The sequence below is a fragment of the Falco naumanni genome, chromosome 14 (assembly GCF_017639655.2).
Source record: "Falco naumanni isolate bFalNau1 chromosome 14, bFalNau1.pat, whole genome shotgun sequence".
Taxonomy (NCBI): Eukaryota; Metazoa; Chordata; class Aves; order Falconiformes; family Falconidae; genus Falco; species Falco naumanni.
In genome coordinates, this window is record NC_054067.1 from 21,295,172 (window position 1) to 21,315,751 (window position 20,580).

Consider the following 20,580-nt stretch of genomic DNA (forward strand, 5'->3'; position numbering starts at 1 on the left):
ATTATTGATTAGCAATCACTTCCCTTTAAAAAAAAAAAAAAAAAAAAAAAAGGATGCTTGAGAGCCTCTTCTTGAGAGTTGGGCTGATATCAAGGACTTGTGTGTTTAATGGCATTATTCAAACTAGGGGAAAAAAGTATCCTGGGAATGAAGCGAGCAGATATGCCAGACTGTTCCTTACTGAACCTCAGTCAGGTTGTAGAACCATGCTGTCTTACATGACAACAATATTTTTAGTCTGATTTATTTATTCATCATCCGGTAATACTAGACCATGCAGGCTGTGTTCTCTTTGAAACTTATTTTTACTTCTATCCAATTTTTTGAGTCAATAAGGCAGGCAGTAAACAGAAAATAAGAGCTTCTGATTATCTTAAGGCTCTAAATGTGTAGTATTTCAAATAATTAGTTATTTTTAGTAGTAATATTGATGGCTAATCACCAATTTAATGTGACTTATAAAATGGTTTTGGTGGTGTGTAGTGAACTGTCTAATGCTATCTCTAGATATCTGGAGTTTCTTGTTCCATGAAGAGCTAGGATAATCACATAATATTCCTGAAAGCCAACAAACAAAAGCTGTCAATACTTTGATTTTTGAAATACTGTATACAGTATTGTGTTTTTTCTGAAATTCTTTACTGGCTGTATTCTTGTAATGCTGTTGTTGTAGACTTTGGACTCAGCAAAGAATCAGTAGATCAAGAGAAGAAGGCCTATTCTTTCTGTGGTACTGTAGAATACATGGCACCTGAAGTAGTAAACAGGCGAGGGCACAACCAGAGTGCTGACTGGTGGTCCTTTGGTGTTCTCATGGTACTGTATGCTTCATTGCTTACCTTGTTTAAGGTCACAAACACACTGCATTTGTCTAAGTCAATGTGAAATAATGTCCTTAGAATAAGCTTGTCCAGGTCTAATTACGAATGCTTGGGTAAGGGGAAGAGAGAATTCAATAACTGAATTGCTACTGAAATGGCAATAATTTGAATAAAATTTGCTTTTCACCTGCTTAGCCTTGTAAGGAGTACTTACCAGGAACCATAAGTCATGTGTGCAGTCCACCAGTAGTTTAGAACAGTTGTAGTCAGTATGAAACTTAAGTGTGTATATTTATTTCACATGTTAGTTGATAGTTTAAAAAAAAAAAAAACAAACCTGAAGACTTGGTTTGATTGTTTTTTTTGTAAGAGTAAGACTGTTGAATGAATACTGGAGTGGAGTAGTGAAATAGGCCAGTAACCACTAGCACTTACACCTTTGCTGTCATGTGTTAGAGCAAACGGCTGAAATATGCGTATTGACATTAAAAGTAAAGTACTGTTTTAGAATTTATTCTTCTTGCTGTTTTCAGAGCATGCCGACATCTAAAAAACTTGGTTATGGAGGGATTTTATTACTTTAGTTTAAAAGTAGTTTATGGATGCAAAATATTCCTACATCACCGCTACATTACCCTTGGCACTGTTGTTATCATGCAAACTGCCAATGAAAACAAGATTTAGATTTGTGAAGGTTTTAAAATAATTTTTTAAAAGCTCAAGCCAGCATGCCTAATGTAGAGATAGGGAAGAGTACAGTACTGAACACTTTGTTTGAGCAACTGGGGGAAGAAGTGTTGATTTAGATTAACATTTGTTCTTTTCAGTTTGAAATGCTTACTGGTACACTACCATTTCAAGGTAAAGATCGAAATGAAACTATGAATATGATACTCAAGTAAGTATACCTTCTTACTATTTTGGAAAGTCAGAAAATGTAATTTTAAACATGTTTGAACAGCTTGTTATAACTTCTTGTGCTTGAAGAGCATTAAGATAGAACAAGAATAAAAAACCCGAAGTGCCTCCCAATAAAGTTTAGATCCCAGACCATCCAAATACTAGTAAGCATCTACAGAAATTAAAACTTAGGAATGGATTCATGTTTTCATTGTAGGTGTATAACGAAGGTAAAGCCGTACTGTGAATTACAGCAGCATTATTTACTGCTCACGTTGTTATGCTCTCTTGCTACTGTTACAGCATACCTTATTTTGTAAGCAGTAGTTAATCAGGTGTTGCTTTGTGTACGTATGTTTGGAAAGTGCACTTATGTGCTCATATTTTTCATATTAAATTACCTCAGTTACAACAGAAGCTGTATAACAAGACAGACTGGGTAAACTGGTGATTAGTAAGTGAAACTGTTGGGCAAATGTGTTCTCGTCTTTATTTGTGCTTAGCTAACAAAGAATTTCCTTTGGAGCGCGTGCAGAGCCTTGGGCCTTTGGAGGGGGTGATGGGCAGGCAGGGGTTGAGAGGGGAGCTGCGTTCTTACAGACGCACAGCAGTCTGAACTTACCCGGCTATGCGCTTATACTGACGTTACCTGCCAAAGCAGAGGGATTAGATCGCTATCCTCACTTGTAGCTGTAAGTGATGATGCAGTTCTGCATCAAGAAATAAGGAATTTCTTGCCTTAGTGCAATTGTTTTCATAAAATAAGCTTGGTAAAGTCATTAAGCTTTTATATGATGGCTTAACGAGAGGCTCTTGCTTCAAGAGAAATATTAGCAATCACTTCAGGGGCAAGTAATTTGCATTTGGTGAGTCTCTTCTTGCTTGGATTCTGGTAGAGGTATTTTGGTGATAATTTCCTGGTGACTTGAAGGTATCTTTGAACATACTTACATATTCCTGAGATAATTATTTAACTCTATTTTGGCATGAAACTTGGGAGGCTTGGGTGGGATTTCCGGTTTTTGGTCTGGTGTGGTTTTTTGTTTAGGTTTGCGATGTGTTGATTTTTGGTTTGGATTTATTTTTTTTTAACCCACTCATACAATGTGAAACTTAAATGCTAATGAGTTAAATGTGTACACTCTACAAGACTTTGGAATAGATCCTTGATACATCAAATTGTGCAATGAAGTCTTATGTAGGCAGCTTTTTAGTAAGATACATTTCTTCCTCTTACTTGTTCTGTTTTCCTTCAGAGCGAAACTTGGAATGCCTCAGTTCCTCAGCCCTGAAGCACAAAGTCTTTTGAGGATGTTGTTTAAAAGGAACCCATCGAATAGATTAGGTTGGTTCATCTATTTGCATCTTTGAAATAAAAGAAGTTTGGTTGAGTATTTAAAGAAAATATTTGCTAGAGTCATGCTCCGGATGGTCAGTAACATTTGGGCTTAGATACCATTTCTTCTTAGCTTGGATCATGACTTCCATGGGTTTGGCTAATGAATGATTACTTTTTTGGACCAGTGACTTCTAGCAGCATGCCAAAGCTTTGACAGTGTCAGAGCAAAGAATATTGATTCTCTGTATTTATGGGCTTCTTGTGCTCTGTGTGCCTCCCTGATGAGTTATACACAACTTAATTGAACATTTTATGTCCTTGGAATATTCCTGTACTTAAAATTCCCTCAAATAACCATGTCTATGCAAAATTCGTTCAAATAAACTAATTTTTAGTGCAATCTTCTTCAAAGACTTTGCCCAGAAGTGTTTTAAATACAGTGTTTTCTTTGTTCAGGAGCTGGTTCAGATGGAGTTGAAGAAATCAAAAGACATCCGTTTTTTTCTACTGTTGACTGGAATGTAAGCACAAAATTATTTGAATAAAGCTGTTTTTAATTTTTGTATGTGTTATAGGGTTACAAGTATTTACATCTGAATAGGGCACAATAAACACTGCAGTGTTGCTGACTTACATTCTGGCTTTGCTATAATCTTGGCATCTGGAGCTGTAGTGTTTATGGTATAGAGAGTATTAATTATAAATTGCACATTTACTTTTTAAATAGTTAAGATCTGCAGCATTCTAAAGCTTAAATTATCTGTTAGAGCATTTGTAGCTGGGGGAGGGTGCTGGTGTTCCTGTGTACAAGAATCTCTCTTCAGTGAGTGTCTGTCTAGTGCATCCGTGCAGGGCACAAAAAGTCGGTGTGACTAATTCGCTTTGACTTCTCTCTAGTCAGCCACAGCACGTCCCGATCTTACCAGTCATATCCCATTCACAGTCAAAGTATTGGCTGCAGCGCTCTGAGATGATCAGAAGTCCGTATGAGTTCGTGATTGCTTGTTTAAAATTTTAACAAGCAGCTTGATGCTTTTCCTCTGCCGTTCTCTAATCTTTTGAGATGTGCTTCCCAGAAGTGTTCTCAAACCCAAGATCCTCTATATCAAATAAATCCACTCTGAAAACCCTCCTTTGCTATAATGCCTACGAAAGGATAGACCCAATAAATAAGATGTTTCTGTGCTGACAGGACTACCTGCAGTGCTAGCCAGTACTGTGCTGAGCTGTTTCTTTAGAGCCCGTTGTCATTATCCTTATATTTACATTTGAGAAGGTGGTTTTCTAGCTGTGTTTATGCAGCAGCTACCACAGTCCTGTTTGATTCCAGTAACAGGAAAACTTCACTGTTTTATGTGAGTAGGCTTTGTAAGAGAAGGTTGTGTTGTTATGGCTTCATTATCTACTTTCCTTTTTTTTTTTTTTTTTTTTTTAAGGGACTCGTATTGAAATAAATACCAGCAAGGAAGTTTGAAAGATCTGCAGTTTCTAACTCTTTCTTTTTTTCTATTTTTTCTTTTATTTGGCAGTGCTTTGTACTTTCTTCGCTGTAGTGGTGTTGATGACCACTTCTGTGTTTTATCTCATTATTTCTTTGGGATGAATTCAGGTCCCTCTTCCTTGGGTTTTAGGTTTGTTGGTTTTTTTTTAAATGAAATCCACTGCATTTTCTTGTGCAGGAATATTAAATGTAGCAAACTGCAAAAAATAGGTCTGAAAGGATGAGAGAAATGCCAAAAAAATGTTCTCGGAACTTTCTGAACTTTACATGGGGCTTTGACATAGTTTGACATGAAATTTTCTCAGCCTTCACTGTAAACATGGCTTGTTGCTGATTTGGATGCGTTGGGGAATGCATTTTTCTAAAGCATGTTGAGTGAAGGAGGAGAAAAAGGAGCTGTTGTTCTGCTTTCCCTTCCTTCCCCAACTTAGTTTAGTAGATTAGGAAAAACCTGGAATAGAGCTTTGACAGTTGACAGTTCCTTGTCAAGAGGGACATGTCTGTCACTCGTGGGAGATCTTTGTCTGGTACCCGGAACAGAAAGGTGAAGACTATTCCGTATCTTCCTTTTGGGGTGGGTTTCTCAGGGTTCTAAGAACACCATCAGTGACCCGGGTCTGAGATGATGATGGAAGGTAAGATGTGCTATGGCTGTTGCATGTTCTTCTGAATAAGCGAGAGATGAACTAGTGATAAGTAGTAGGTTGCTGTTGTAGTTTTAAAAGTACAGATCTGGTGGATGAGGCAGATTAAGGAAAAAGGACTCTGTATCGTTTGACTTGTTTGGTAACATTTCCCATACCATTTCAAATCAAAGTTACGTGAAAGTAACTCAGTTTTTCCATATGTGTATTTGTGGTTTTCTACTTGCTATATATTACTCACGCTTTCAGAAGATTGTTTTAATACAACAATAACATTTTAGTTACTTATTCTTTAGCTTGGCAAAATTACAGCACCTGTGGAAGTTTCAATGACTCCTAACTACATGACTTTGTCCTTCTACTTTAGAAACTGTTCAGAAGAGAAATTCAGCCCCCGTTTAAACCTGCTTCTGGAAAGCCGGAAGATACCTTCTGTTTTGATCCAGAATTCACAGCAAAAACACCAAAAGGTAATTGTGCATGGTTATAAATTGGTGAGGCTTGTAGGACAAGAGGGGTCAAGCTAATGTCACAACAACAAGCGAAAAAGCCAGTGACAAAATTAAAAGGAAGGGATGCAACAGGGTTCCAGTACTTTGAAAAGAGTACGTTCTGCTCAGCAGGTTCCTATTCTTTGAAATATTCTGCTAAACTTTGGTTCGCCAACAAAAAAAAGGAGTACCAACAGCTTAAGTACAGTTTCTAGTTACGGTTTCAAGTCAGACATGCAGTGTTTGGCGAGGGGGAATTATTTAATACCAAAAGTAAACTAAACTAAACTTGATCGCAACAGTGATTATTTTTACGGTCAGTATTCCACTGAAAATGACTTGCTTTAAGTAACTTTCTCAAGCCTATTAAAAGATTTAATTTTAATAATTATAAAACTAGCATAATCATAATTACTTCATTGAGCTGTTCCCTTCACTACCCATGCCGAATTTGACTTTACTCTTTGAGGAAATGGTGATTCAAAGGTAGAGAAGAGCGGGGAAAACGTACAGTGGGTACTACTAGATCAGTTGCAAAGACATCTCAAATTTTCATAAGCTTCTTGAAACTGTCTTTAAAATATCCCTTAGATTTATTGCACTATGAAAATTTCCACTGAACTGAACTTGGAAGCAAAGACAGTGAGTGTAAACACTTACTGCTTAGTATGCTTCAAGTTTCACTTCAGGTTTTCTTTTGTGAATTTTTTGCTTTACTGCTGCATCTAACTTTTAAAACCACTTCTCATGTTTGTTTGGAGAATGTCTGTGGTTTGAATGGGCCACACAGAATTATCAAGCTGTGCCTACTGTGAAATTTCAAACATTGAACTCGGAGGTGCACATGATATAACCTGAGGAAAACTTGGTTCTAATTATTTGGTAGTATTACTAATTGAATGTCCTTGTATTGCCTCGCTTCTGCCTTGCCAGTGGCGCATACACCGCTGAAGCAGCAAAATCTGCAGGCATGCTTACGCAGTCCTTGAACATGAGGCTGTGATCTTCGGTTTTTTCCTCATAAGTAGTGTTGTGCTTTAATAAACTTCTTCCTAAAAGCGTGAATTTGTACATTAGTTCCCGCAGTGTTTAGCAGCTTTAGTAAAACGCAGGAATACTTGCTTTGTGTAATAGAAGTAAGAGAAGACTGATAACTTTAACTAGAAGTCTTATGCAACATCTGGTGTTACTCTTGTTTACTTTGCTTCCCTCAGAATGTTTCTCTAATGTATCTCTCCTGAATGTTCAAAAATAGCCTTGCTGGGATTTTGTCATGCTAATCAAATGTGTATGCTGCTAGATTCTCCAGGAGTCCCACCTAGTGCGAATGCACATCAGCTCTTCAAAGGATTTAGTTTTGTGGCAACTACTACTGTAGAAGATCACAAACTATCACCACTCACCAATATACTGCCAATAGTACAGGTAACGCTTTTCATTGGGAAACTGTTTTGACATGCCAAAGATTGACCAATATTTAATGTTTACAGTCTATTCTTTTTTTGTTGGGGAGACTGTTACAAAATTTGCACTATTAAAGTGCTTCCATGAGATAGTTTTGAATTTTAAAAAGTGAATTGTAGTTTTTGTGGAGGCAGAATTGGAAAGAGAAGGCATGGGCAAGCAGAAGAAACTTTTTTGCTGTTGGAAACAATATTATGGTAAAGAGCATCTTGTTGCTTTAGATGACAGCTTTCGTGTGTTTGTGTTTTAAAGCAACTTCATGGAAACAGCGCCCAGTTTACTGATGTGTATGAACTGAAGGAGGATATTGGTGTTGGTTCCTACTCTGTTTGCAAGCGATGTATACACATAGCTACCAACATGGAGTTTGCTGTAAAGGTACTTAAATAAATTTCACTTTGACAGTTCTGAAATTGTGTAGTGGATTTGTAAATTTAAATACATGAATATGCTGTGAGAAATGAAAAACAGTGTTTTATTTGTTGAAGTTGTGTATTGGCTTTTATAGCTCTTTTTGTGGGTAAAAGTTATGGTGTTGAAGAACTGGCTTTGCCGTTGTGATCTTGAAGGCTGAGAATACTCTATGATGATGAGAACACCTAGAAAAAAATAAGGTCCGCAAGGGTGGAACTGGGCTGCAGGGAATTAGTGATGCTTTGGATAGTCCGTTACATTTCCTTGTCCATTGGAGCAGAATAGACTGTATTGATGATGTGGTTTTAACTGGTAGGAAGGATTGAACAAGAGGTGAACTAACAGTGGAATGTGAGTCTGGAAGATGCATTAGTTGTGATTAAAAAGAAGTAACGAACTCTAGAAACTTGTTTTGTATTTATATTCTTACTTCAACAGAACAAAAAAAAAAGTCTTTATTAAATCTGTAGCCAAGTTGTTTTTCTTGTTGCTATATTTTGCAGATAATTGATAAAAGTAAGAGGGATCCTTCAGAAGAAATTGAGATTCTCATGCGTTATGGACAACATCCAAATATTATTACCTTAAAGGATGTATGTACCTTTTTTCTCTGATACCTCTTACTATACAGTACTCAGTAAATAAATATAGATGTAGGGAGGTTTGTATGGCTTCCTTAAATTTCTTGTACATAGTAAAATATATTGGGAGAGCAGTACATATAGTAAAGTGCCGAGTATTTGAAAATGTCCTGATACTAATTTTTTCTAAAGGCTGTTTAATGAACTTGAAGTAAGAGATGATGTAAAGGTGAGAAATGCCACGTTTCTTATTTCAAATGAGTAGCTAATGTGTTGGTAATCTGAATCTGAAAACGCGGTTGTATGTCGTCCTGTATACACAGAATGCTAGCAGCTAAAAATTCCCCCATGGAGGGTCGGCAATAGGGAGTGGTAGGGCTACTCTTCTTCTACAACAGAAGTTCCTAGGCTGAAAAACTTAATTCCAAGTCATGAATTAACAGTCAATTACCTAGACATCTCACAGAATGACACATAAGCTGTCTTATACTTCATGCTTTAAGGCTCTGAATTGCAGAATTAAATTGGACAGTCCCTGCTGTTTGTGCTTTATGCTCATATGTGAGCAGGTGAACAATCTAGTCTGTAATCTTCATTTATCAGTATGTGTAATTGTAGATGATCCTTTTTAATAGATATGTGTGTATTCATATGTGTATGCACTTGTTAAACTTCTCATCAGGTGTATGATGATGGTAGATTCATATACCTTGTCACTGAACTGATGAAAGGAGGAGAGCTGCTTGATCGAATCCTCAGACAGAAGTTCTTCTCGGAACGAGAGGCTAGCGCTGTGTTATACACTATAACAAAGACTGTGGACTACCTGCACTGCCAAGGAGTGAGTGACTTCTTCTGGCATAGCTTCTTTCATGTTTCTTGGAATAAACAAATGCCTTTTGTTACATGCTTTGGTTGGCTTGTTTTTTACGGCAAAAGGGAAGAAGATTTTTGAGTATTTTATGGCAAAGGTGAATAATATAAACAACTTGCCCTGTTACTCTGGCAAGCCCTTTTGATTCTACTTTTACAGTTTATGAAACAGCAGGTATTTGTTCTCTTATGCTTGTTGGCAAATGGTTATGTTAGTTCTAGTTGTGTTATGAGCCCCTAGACTTTTTTATGACATTACTTGAACTAGAATTTTTTGTTACTTGAAAGTTACACAATTGTCTAGACATGTTAATAACTGTATTAATCTAGAGAATAGCCTTTATAAATCACAAATTGTGTGCAGATAAATGTACGTGCAACTTCCAAGTGATGGATTTTAAAATTTCTTTGTTTAAAGGTAGTGCATCGAGACCTTAAACCTAGTAATATTTTATATACGGATGATTCAAATAATGCTGATTCTATCAGAATTTGTGATTTTGGATTTGCAAAACAGCTTCGAGGAGAAAATGGATTACTTCTAACTCCATGCTACACTGCAAACTTTGTTGCACCAGAGGTATCTTAAGCTGCCGTGTGTTTTGTCTGTGCTGTTTTTGATGCATCGAGTACATAAGCTTTTTAGCAGTACTTAAAAAAAATAATTCTGCTAGTTCTCCTTAAATATAATTATACATACTTTATAAACACTGATGCATATGTTTATAATAAACCTGCCTTAAAAATAGCAGAATCCACCCTCAAAAATAAATGTAAGCCTGCTGAGAATCTTAAGAGATGATGTTCTGGGGAAAAAAATATTGTAGATAGTTACTGTAAGTAGCCTGTATATTGAAAAAGAAATAATCAAGCCTCTGAAATTATCCTGGGATTGACTTACCCTTCCTTAGGCTGTGTAGTGCTGTTGGTTTGGGGTGTCTTTTTAATATAGGAAAAGTCTTCAACACTCTTTGTTTTCTAGGTTCTCATGAGACAGGGATATGATGCTGCTTGTGACATATGGAGCTTGGGTGTTCTTCTTTACACAATGTTGGCAGGGTGAGAAATAGTTCTTATCTTTTTTTGTTTGGCTAAAATTCCAGCATGCTGCATGAATCCATGCTTTCATTAAAACTGTGAGGTATTACCTCATTGATTTGAATGCAGAGTGACGAAGACACTGAGGTGGAACAGGAAGCTATAAATAAATGCATACATAAAATGGGCTTATCTTACAGGTAGGTTCAGGTAGACTTCTGTCTTCTGCAGTGCATGAATGGAGGATGCCAAAGACGGTTCCCGGTTTCTAGGAGAGAGTTTAGTCTGTGAAAGTATGCGGTGGTTTTCTTCTATCTCCTTCTGCCTCTTGTCCTTCCCACCCTAGTACCCTTGTAGTCCACCTTCTTGTATCCACTGCCACAGGCTTACTCCTGGCCCTGTTGTAGAACATGCTGGCTTTTAACCTCTTAAGTTTTCAAAACCACTAAACATTAAGTGCTATGAAGTGCTTAGTGGCTGAATGATAAAAGTTTTTCTGAATTTTGCTCTAACGGAAAAATAGCAGATTTTTTGTGTCTTAATAGATAAATACTAGCTATTGGAAACTGTTCCTCTTGATAAATTTGTACTTCTCTGTGTAAAATCACCATCACCACTACAGCTGTCATCAAAACTCAGATTGCTGTATGATTTAAGTGGAAGTATGCAGATGTTGGGCAGTATACTTGCCTGCACACTTGAGAAACATTGTCTGAACAAAGGTATGGCAGGTCAAAAATGTGGAGGAGGGATGGTCCAGCACGAGTTCCTGTCTTCCCAGTTTTGTTCCTCTTAAGCTCATCAACTGGAAGACTAGAACTAACTGGCTGGGATAGTTCCTAAATATCTGTTGGTGCTGGTTGATCTTTCAGCTATGCAGAGCTTTCAAAGTACTAAGATAGAATGCGTTAGGCTTTATTGTTTGCAAGCTAATTTGCAATCTAAGGGGTATTATGATGTAACTCCTTAATCAGAGTAAGATTTGGGTGTTTTAGTTAAAACTAACTTGGTGCTAGCCTATGATCATAAGAGATGCCAGAACATCGTAATACTTTTGACATTGTTAAAAGGTGTATTTAAGTGATTCAGATCAGTTTTCAGATTTGCCAGTTTACTTTGAGCTCATCGTGCTAGGATTTGTAGAAAGTAAGCCATATTTACAGAAAACCCTGTGAACTGTTACAAGCTCCCAAACCCAATGATCATATGGTTTCAGCCTCCCAAACTCACTCACGTAAAAAAAAAACTATCACGAAAATTTTGTTGTAGCTTTCCCACAAATGATAGATGTGTGTACGTTGTGCTCATTCTCTAATTAAATGCACATACCCTAAACACAATATTGCTCCAGCTTTATTGGACCATTCTGTTAGGTTACTGTTCCAGGTTTGGATTACTTCACATGCTTTTGTAATCTAGCATAATTTGTGTTGATGAATCACTTCTGTTTAACTTGGAAGTCTGTGCTCATTAGGATGCATTATTAAGATATTAAGACCTCTTTTTAGTTTGCATTTCCTATTTATTCTACTTGATTAACCACGATTATGGGAAAAAGAAAATAATATAGTTTCAAAGATGAAATGCTAATGTATTTAATAGTATATAGTGTGTTTCTGTTGGCAGTGGGATATCTAATCAGAATGGTTCATGAGTTTTTACCAATTTCTTGCAGCTCCTTACTTATAACAGTGCATTTTGTTCTGCTTTTTTTTTCTTTCAACAGCTATACTCCATTTGCCAATGGTCCTAACGATACTCCAGAGGAGATCCTGGTACGGATAGGCAGTGGAAAATTCTCTTTAAGTGGAGGCAACTGGGACACTGTTTCAGATGCAGCAAAGGTGTAAATGTGTTTTGGTTTTGTTCTTATGCTTTTGTAGAGTTCAGATGAACATCTGCTGAACTGTATAGAACAGACTAGTCTAAAAGAGTAGCTCCTATTATTACCTGCAAACTTTATTGCAATGAAGGCTGTCTAGTCCAACCTCCTGCTCAGAGCAGGGTCAGCTGTGAGATCTGACCAGGTAGCTCAGGGCTTTATTCAGTCAGACTTCAGAAACCTCCAAGGGTGGAGACCGAACAGCTTTCCTGGGCAGCCTTCTCTAACACCTGGCTGCTGTAATGAGAAAAAGCTTCTCCTGATTCCAAGCCAGAACATCTCTTGTTTTACTTCATCGTCTGTCTCCATTCCATTGGCCATGCAGACTAAAGGGACGTCAACCTTCTTGGATGCCAGGTCACGCCGGTAGTTCAGGTTCAGTTTGCTGTCTACCAAAATGGCCTGGTCTTGCTCAGCAAAGGTGGTCCCCAGCCAGTCAGTCAGTCCCACTTAGGTGACGATTTCTTCTTTTCCAAGCGCAAGACCTTGCATTTTTCCATCCTGAATTTAGTATGGCTCTGGTTAGCCTGTTACTCCATCCTGCCCTGCCCTTGAACTCATTAGCTCTTTCCCCACGCCTCCAGTTTGGTGCCCCACTGCAGACTCGGCAAGAATGCACTCTCATCCTTTCCCCCAAGTTGCTGATAAAGATTTTAAAGAAGATAGGTCCCAATGTAGACTTTTGGGATCATCAGTATTTTTTTCTTCCTTATTTTTGTTGGATCAAAAGTTGATGTTTGGGATTCCTTAAACAGAAGGATGAGTTTTTACAATTGTCTGTTCATTCTAGTAGTGTAGCTAACCAGTCTTGCATGAATAAGTTAATTTTTTGTAGTGAGACTTCTTAAATGTTCAACGCTGAAATCATTGGATCTTTTGTCATTGGTAGTACTTTCAGCAATTAAACTAGTACTTTAACAACCAAATATATCTGGATATCTTGCCAAAATCTTGATCAGCTTGATTATGTAGCTGTCCTTTTTATTTAAGGCTGGATGTCTCATCAGTTGCTGGATGTGTTCTCTGGGTTTGGTGTTGGCCTGGTCTGTAGGTATCTTAGTCACCAGTGTTACCTTTTATAAAGCTTGGCATTAATATTAAATCTTTTCCTGGTCCTTTGAAACAGCACTGTTTGTTCATTTCAGTAGGAGTGATTCAGAATACTTGTTGGCTGATGCTGCCTTAGCACAAGTAATTCACTTCTGTATATTTAAGCATGGTTAACGTTTTGTGCCTAAAACAAAGGGAACATTCTGTCAGCTTGTTCATATTTTGTTTTCTTTCAGGCTCTCTCTGTTCTGTGCCCTTCCCACCCAGCTCTTCTTTTGACCAACGTTGTAATTAGTAGCTTATTGCTAATGCTGCTAAACTGGCAAAAACAAGTGTCCATTTCTGTTGGCTTTGCTCTGTACATTAGCTCCTCAAAGGAGAAATTCATTGATAATATATCACTATATGAATTCAGTTGTAATACGTAGTCAGCAGACTCCAAATGGTAGTATGAATGAGATGTTTGTAAATAGCTTTCTTCCATAAAGCCTGTGTACTAAATTTTAATAGGTGTTCTATTCCTCAAAATATTAATAACAAACTGAAATATGAAACACAAAAAACCCCAGTAAGATTCTTTACAATAAAGGCTTGCTCTGTTAAACTGATTAAATAGTACAACACATTGTTTTTAGACCTCTGCAGTGTCAAGGCACAGAATGATCCAATTTATCTGCTGATTTTTGTGTGTGTGTGTGTTTGCATTGTGTTAATCCCTGCCACACAGGGTACTTTCTTCATTGCTGCCATAATTAATGCTTTATAGTCTGTATAAGATTATTTTAACTGAATAGTATGTGTTTTTTCATTTTTCTCTAGGACTTGTTATCACATATGCTTCATGTAGATCCACATCAGCGATATACAGCAGAGCAAGTACTAAAACATTCATGGATAGCCTGTAGGGACCAGTTGCCACATTATCAACTAAACAGGCAAGATGCACCACATCTAGTAAAGGTAAAACCGCCTGGAGGCTGAACGTTGCTGGAAATGATGAATGCACAATGAATTGGGTTGTTTTTAGAGCTACAGACAGAACTATTTCTTTTTTCTTTAGAAATGAGCTTTCTTTTGTTTTCCCTGGTACATACGTATTGAAGTTATGTGAGCTGACAAATTATTGGTAAACTAATTTTTTTAACTTGTGTATAAAGGGAGAGATTTTTCTGGGTGTTTGTTTTCAAAGATTAAGGTAGCTTTGGCCATATAGGAACCTGACCAGTAAGTTATCTGAGACTGAGACTGCCACAAGTCTCCTAGTATTCTTATTCAGGCACTTTTTTGGGATTTGTTTCTATGACTGGCTCATGTTGTGCTTTCCTAACATAAATTAATAAACTACACCACAGTTTTCCCACCAGTATTTTACCAGTTTGTTCTGTATCTGTGTTTCTGACTTGTGAAACACAAACATTCCACTGTATGCAGGCGGCTTTTAAGTTGACTTCATTAGCTTTGCCGGATTTGAAAACAAGGACCTGCGATAGCCAGTCTTAATTGTGTTGCCTTCGTAAGACGGGACGCAAATAGTCACTTAAGTGGCTGTATTTGAGAAATTGATGCTAATGTAGCTTGAAAGATACTAAAATTCTGACCCACATTAAAAGGTTACTCCTACATCTCAGATACGTAAAAGAAATACGTAAGAAAGAAAAATCTCAGACACCTGTGCTTGGAAGCCTGACAGTTTCAGCAATACGTTTTTTAATGGATTTGGGTTTTGTTGGGTGGTTTTTTGGGTTTCCTTTTGCAGGAGAAACTTTAGAGAATGTGCATGACCTGCCATAAGTCCTGTATTTTTTTTAATAGAGTTAAGACATTAAGATTCCATTGTTTTTATTTTCTGATTAAAATGACCCTTACAGCCTTTTATATATTTTGTTGTTCTCTAGGGAGCCATGGCTGCTACATATTCTGCACTGAATCACAAGACGTTTCAGCCAGTGTTAGAGCCTGTTGCAGCCTCAAGTTTAGCTCAGCGACGGAGCATGAAAAAGCTAACATCAACAGACTTATAGATCCACTGGGACACCTTAGCAAACAGAAGCAAGGGGAAAATCCAATAAGTGGCTCTATTTTGCCTGACCTGTGATCAAAAGGCATCTATGGTTTCCTGCTACACTACTTGAATTCTGTAAAAGTCCTTTTTTAAAAAAGAAAAAAAAATCCACAGGTTCATACTGTGTTGTTTTACAGGCTGTATCTGTTAAGTTAATTTAAACATCAGGTACACCATAATGGATTTCTCTACACTGTCCTTTAAGAAATCTGTTGCAAATATTCTTTCACATTCTGTATAGTTTTGCTGGGTTCATTTAAAAAATAGTTTAGGGGACCGTTGCCAATGACCAAGTTGTATATAAAGTGTCAGTGTAAGTTTTCTTTCCTTCACACCTTTTAGACCCTGTTGTGAAGGACAAATTCTTAATTTTGTAATTGGGCACTTAATTCATTCAACTTAATTCATTTAACTTGTTCATTACTATTATGAGAAGCTGACTAATGTATTGTGCCAGTGTTAAATGCATTAGTGCTAATTTGGAAGGTCTGTGTTTGCATGGTGCCAGTAACTGATAAGTTTATGTGAAAACACAAACAAAAGGGATGTGTAAGATTCTGCACTTTACCTGTTCAACTTAATTTGATTGCTTGTGACGCAAAAGAAATGCTGATTAACAAATGGCCTCTTACAGGAAAAATGAACATTTCTAGTTGTTTCTACAAATGGTATTGTGTCCTGCACCGAGCTGGAGAAAGTAAGTATGTGTATAAACTGTCAAAATAAGGATCCTGGTAACGTTGGTACCACTTCAAAACAACGTCATGCAATCTAATACTACTTGTTATCTATATTGTCTATCCATTAGTACAATGGCCATGTTTCTGTTTCCTTGGCAGCCTTTTCCATTGAATATACCCAATATTAAGGCTTTTTGGCATAGAAGACAAACTGACACTTTATTATAACAAACTTGGCACATGGATTTTAATTTTTATTTATTTGATTTTTATAGAACATTGCTTCTATCTGAATCTCTCGCTGCATGTACAAATATTACAGAACATAAATGCAAAATTCTGTTTGCCTAACTGTAGGGGTAGCTTGGGAAAATAAATAAGCCTTACAGTGTGCCCAGATAAGGGAATTCTGACCAAGAAATTTCACAGTTACAGAGAATATACTGACAACACCCTGCTGCCAGTGCTCGCTCACCTTCTTGTCTTGGTGTTAGGACTTGATGTTAGGTGTCAGCTGTTTCTAAATGCTGTGATGGAAAGAAAATTAATTCCAGGGCCAGAATTATCTTGGGTTTTCAGTCTCAAAACCAGTGCTAACTGCTAGTAGACTGGGAACTAATGCGTTCAGAGATGATGAGCTTAGAAGTATTTTCAAAATTGTAGACATGACTGTGTTTGTACTGTCATAGTAGGATGAAAATCTGAAGTGTATTGGTGACCAGCGGTTTGGCTGTGTACAGTTAGAGAATCCAAGTGACCAAAACTCACATGTAATTCGGACTGATATGCCATAATTGATTTTTCTGTTCCAGATACCTTTTGGTAGCCAATTACAAGATGCCAGTGATGGCAGAAATCAGTTGTTTGAGATAGGAAAAAAAGCTTTCGGGAGACTTCTGGCCCAACTGCCAAGAGTGGTGGTAGTAACTCAGATCTTAAAAGGCAGAGGGTGCTGGCTGGTTTTTGCTCATACCTGTGAAGTACTTGGTGGCATTGGAAGTACTGTTAGATAAGCTGCTTTCTTTTGTTGTGGTGGGGGAAGATGGAAATTATCTGGCAAAATAGTTAGGTATGAATATATGTAGATTTGAGACTTAATGAGTATAGGAAACATAGGTGTGCTATTTGTATGATGCAGAACATACCCCCTACTAAATTTCTTGAGTGTTTGATAGGTGTTGGAAGCTTTAGCGGCCATTTGTGCCTAGTTTTGAGGTGCCTGTTTGAAATGCTTGAAAGCTTATCAAAGAACACAACTGCTTCCTGGAAAGCTTATTGTTCAGTACAAAACGTGCCCCTTATGCAGCTGGTTCATCCTTCTTTTCATTACTGAAGACCTTTGCCAGCAAGAATGCCTGTAAACCTCTTGTCTACAGTCTGTTAGTATAACTTTTTTGTAAATTTATAAATGACTGCCAGAAGAATTTGAATTCACTCTTAAGGAAAAGAAAAAATAAATAGTGGTGGAAATAAAGCCCCCCCCCAGTCAAGGTATAATGTGGGTTGAAACGTTAAAAACTGTTGAGGACAGAGGGTGATGCGAGGCGTGGAATACAACTGAAGTATCAAATTTGAATTGTCTTCAGCTTTCCCGTAAGGTAGCAGCTGGTCTTTAATGGCTTTATTCATGAATCATTTAACAGTGTTCACATTGGTATTTTCTTTTAGCTTGCTTAGAAGCACCTTAAAAGCATTTTGCACAAAAGCAGTTGTAAGCAGCTGAAGGTACTTAAGTTCTTCTTGGCATGCAACACAAAGGTGGTAAGAGTACACAAACAAGATAGATATTCTGATTCTCAGCAAAGAATGTAAAACATCTATAAAGTTATCTCTGCTGGTTTTATATCACTACTAGCCTTTAGTGCAAGTGCTAGTCCTGGGGGAAAAAGCAAGGTTTCAGTGACTGCAACGTTACAAAGTTGTCTTATCACAAGGAAAACACATGGACAAACACCTTTGTTATGTCTGACAGGCCAGTGTACCCTAGTATGCCAATTTTAATCCTTAATTTGGGGGTAAAAGTTCACTTGCTATTAATATTTCAGCATATCAGTCTTCGAAACATTATGGTTATGCAGGGATACAAAAGAGTTCACTTGCGGTTTACTCTTACTGTATAGTATTTAATGATGATACTCTTTGTGATGCTGCTTTTTAAATTTCTTGTGTATTTCTCATCTTTGCCCCCCCTGCCCCAACCTTGGGTTTTGTTCAGTTAAGCAGTTGTATGTAAGCAGGATGGTCTGCTCATGAGTAATCAGTTAAATGTTTGAGACTGAAGAACGCTTAATTTGAATGTGCTCTTGACTGGAGTGAAAAGTTAAATTGTTTCACTTTCCTATCATCTCCACACAGTTCAAGATTAGAGACTAATTATGATCTTACTGATTTATTTTTTTAATAAGTACAATTTTTACAGATACTTACAAAGAAATAGGCACATGTACTCTGTATTTAGAGGAATTTCCAGAGAACTAATGAATATCTTAAATTATATAATTCTTTTGATATGGCTTCTGTTACTGCCAGCAAAATACCTTCTACTCTGATGTTTGGTAATGGCAATTATAAGTAAGTGCTAGTTCTTGAGTGCACGCAGAGCCTGATGCGTTCTCACTGATGGGAGTAGATTCCCACAGATGTCAGCTGGAGCAGGCTCACAGCGTTGTGCGGTTCTTTCACCCGTTGGTGATTTGCAGTTTCTATCTTCAGTTTGATAAAAAGCGAGGAACTCTGTTGTATTCCTGTTATGTATCCAAAACCTATGCAGTGGCATCGCTATCAGCCAGTGGCGCCCAGCGAAGGGTGCCCGTACCAAACAGCATCACCGCTGGCGGGTTCGTTTAAGCCACTGTTCTGTGGCTGGTGTAGTCTCAATGCCGTTGTTGGCATGTTGTGTGTGTTTTCCCATTGTGCTTGAATCTACTAAATTCTCTTTGACCATGCAGAGACACTAAGGTATCGGTGGTCCAAGCCTCCTGTCCAGCTGAGGCCTGTGCTGTAGTATGGTTCAGATGTTCTCCTTGCATCCAGAGAAGGCATCCAAAACTTCACCCGAGTCAGTCGTATTGAGCCTGAATTCTGTCTTCTGTGCTTGAATTAATTTTCCAAAGCTAATCTTCCTATGTCCAATAGTAAAAATTATCTCTAGCAAACTTCAGCAGCTGGAAGCTACTTGCAGTGTACTTGGGAACGAGTCGTTTGCAGTGGCAGATTGCTGCATCCAGTACTCGGCACTCTGCCCTCAGTTGTTACAATTAAAACGTTGAGATAGCTTGTAAGAATTGTTAAATTAATTACACAATACTATAGTAATTATCCTGATTTGTTTCAGTGAAATTAGGCTAAAACATCAATGCAAACACGGGATTTGTAGCACTTAAGTTACCCAGTCCTATCCAGAATTAGAAGTTTACCAATATTTGTGGGTGGGGATGGAGGAGCAGGTGTTTCTTTCTCAAAGTTTTCAGAAGGCTTCTGAAGCCAAATAGTCCTGATGTAATCCTGTGGGAGCTCTATATGATTTAAAAACAAAAACAAAAACTCCTCGAAAGCCACTTCAGAAACTTTTCTTGGGTGTGTATTGATACCTGTTGGTAACATGCCTGCGCTGTCGTTCATACCTTACCATCCTTCTGCATTAACACCCCTTCAGTTAGAGTACATTCCAAATACTGTTCGTCCCTACTTCACTCTCTTTTTTTCATGTTTACTCCCCCTAATTATGTTGTTGATAAGCTAACGTTTTCCTTTCGGAATAGAAGAATGAATACAGATTTTGTTTAAAACCCCACCCTTAGTGTATAGCTAAAGCTGACGAGTAATGATAATAACTTACGGAATTACAAGTGTCCCCCCCAAAAAAAAATCAGTGACTGATTTTCTTGAGAATTTTCCTATGTAATGAAAGCAAACTTTCTTGAAAGCTGTAAAAGATAGTTAATTGATTGTTTTTCTCTTAATTATTAAGATTTGGGCAATAGCTTATTACCAGTAGTGAGTCTGAATAACATTTAATCCTGTTTTGGAGTGGTTTATGTGAGAACTGAAAAGATGCTTGAGGTGGATCTATCTCCTTTGCAGGACGAAGTGTTCTCATTTTGTGTGTTTTGCATTAGGCTTATGAGCAGCATTTGCTAAGTAATTGCATTGTCATAATATCCCAAGCACTTTGGCATCTTGCACTGATACTCTGATTAGAGCTAAAACTCTTCTGGCACGTGACTGGCGATAAATCTCAATATACGAAAGGGCATTAACTGAAAACAGTGTGCAATGAAATACATGCTCTCTGAGGTACTTCAAAGATGAAACTATACAAAAGGTCCCCGTTATCAGATATTGTAACTGTCATTTCTTTCTCTAAGCATATTGTGGATTTTGTATCATATTGTATTTATTTCATTTAATTTTAAAAAAAAATGTTTTCTTTAAAGCTCTGTATATATTGACATTAAAGTTTGCATTGTACTACGTTCTCTTCTCCTTGTAAGGCTGAATCTAGTAGTGCACTGTATGGTATGTTGTTTTTCTTTGCACTGTTGCCTAGAATTACGACATGCCAAAGACAACCTCAAAACTGTATTTATTTTTGTTAAAATTTGTGAATAATGATAAAGGTACAGTTTTAAATAGCTGGCAGTTCCTTGAGTAATAGACTAAAAAGGTTGCAGATTCATAATATTTTATAATTGACAAAAATCCATCATTTCTGTTTTGGAAGCTCACTAATTTACTAATTTTTTTTTAATTGATAAAAAACAATAAGCAAACATTCATAAATTAAATGAACAGTGAATTGCATTATTTGGTAAACCTTGCCAAAAATCTCACATACATC

General features: G+C 37.3%; 1 protein-coding gene across 2 annotated transcripts in view; it reads left to right on the forward strand.

The window, feature by feature from the left end:
- RPS6KA6 (ribosomal protein S6 kinase A6) overlaps positions 1-20,210 on the forward strand; it is a 43,251-nt gene extending 23,041 nt beyond the window's left edge. For both annotated transcript variants that reach the window (XM_040614269.1, XM_040614270.1), the window contains 14 exons: positions 674-816; positions 1,649-1,719; positions 2,978-3,066; positions 3,517-3,581; positions 5,573-5,675; positions 6,997-7,121; positions 7,413-7,538; positions 8,078-8,167; positions 8,838-8,996; positions 9,447-9,608; positions 10,011-10,087; positions 11,793-11,910; positions 13,818-13,958; positions 14,894-20,210. In XM_040614269.1, the coding sequence (XP_040470203.1) occupies positions 674-816; positions 1,649-1,719; positions 2,978-3,066; positions 3,517-3,581; positions 5,573-5,675; positions 6,997-7,121; positions 7,413-7,538; positions 8,078-8,167; positions 8,838-8,996; positions 9,447-9,608; positions 10,011-10,087; positions 11,793-11,910; positions 13,818-13,958; positions 14,894-15,019 (1,595 nt within the window). In that variant the 3' untranslated portion in view covers positions 15,020-20,210. The remainder of the gene's footprint in view (positions 1-673; positions 817-1,648; positions 1,720-2,977; positions 3,067-3,516; positions 3,582-5,572; positions 5,676-6,996; positions 7,122-7,412; positions 7,539-8,077; positions 8,168-8,837; positions 8,997-9,446; positions 9,609-10,010; positions 10,088-11,792; positions 11,911-13,817; positions 13,959-14,893) is intronic.
- The last annotated feature ends 370 nt before the right edge of the window (positions 20,211-20,580 follow it).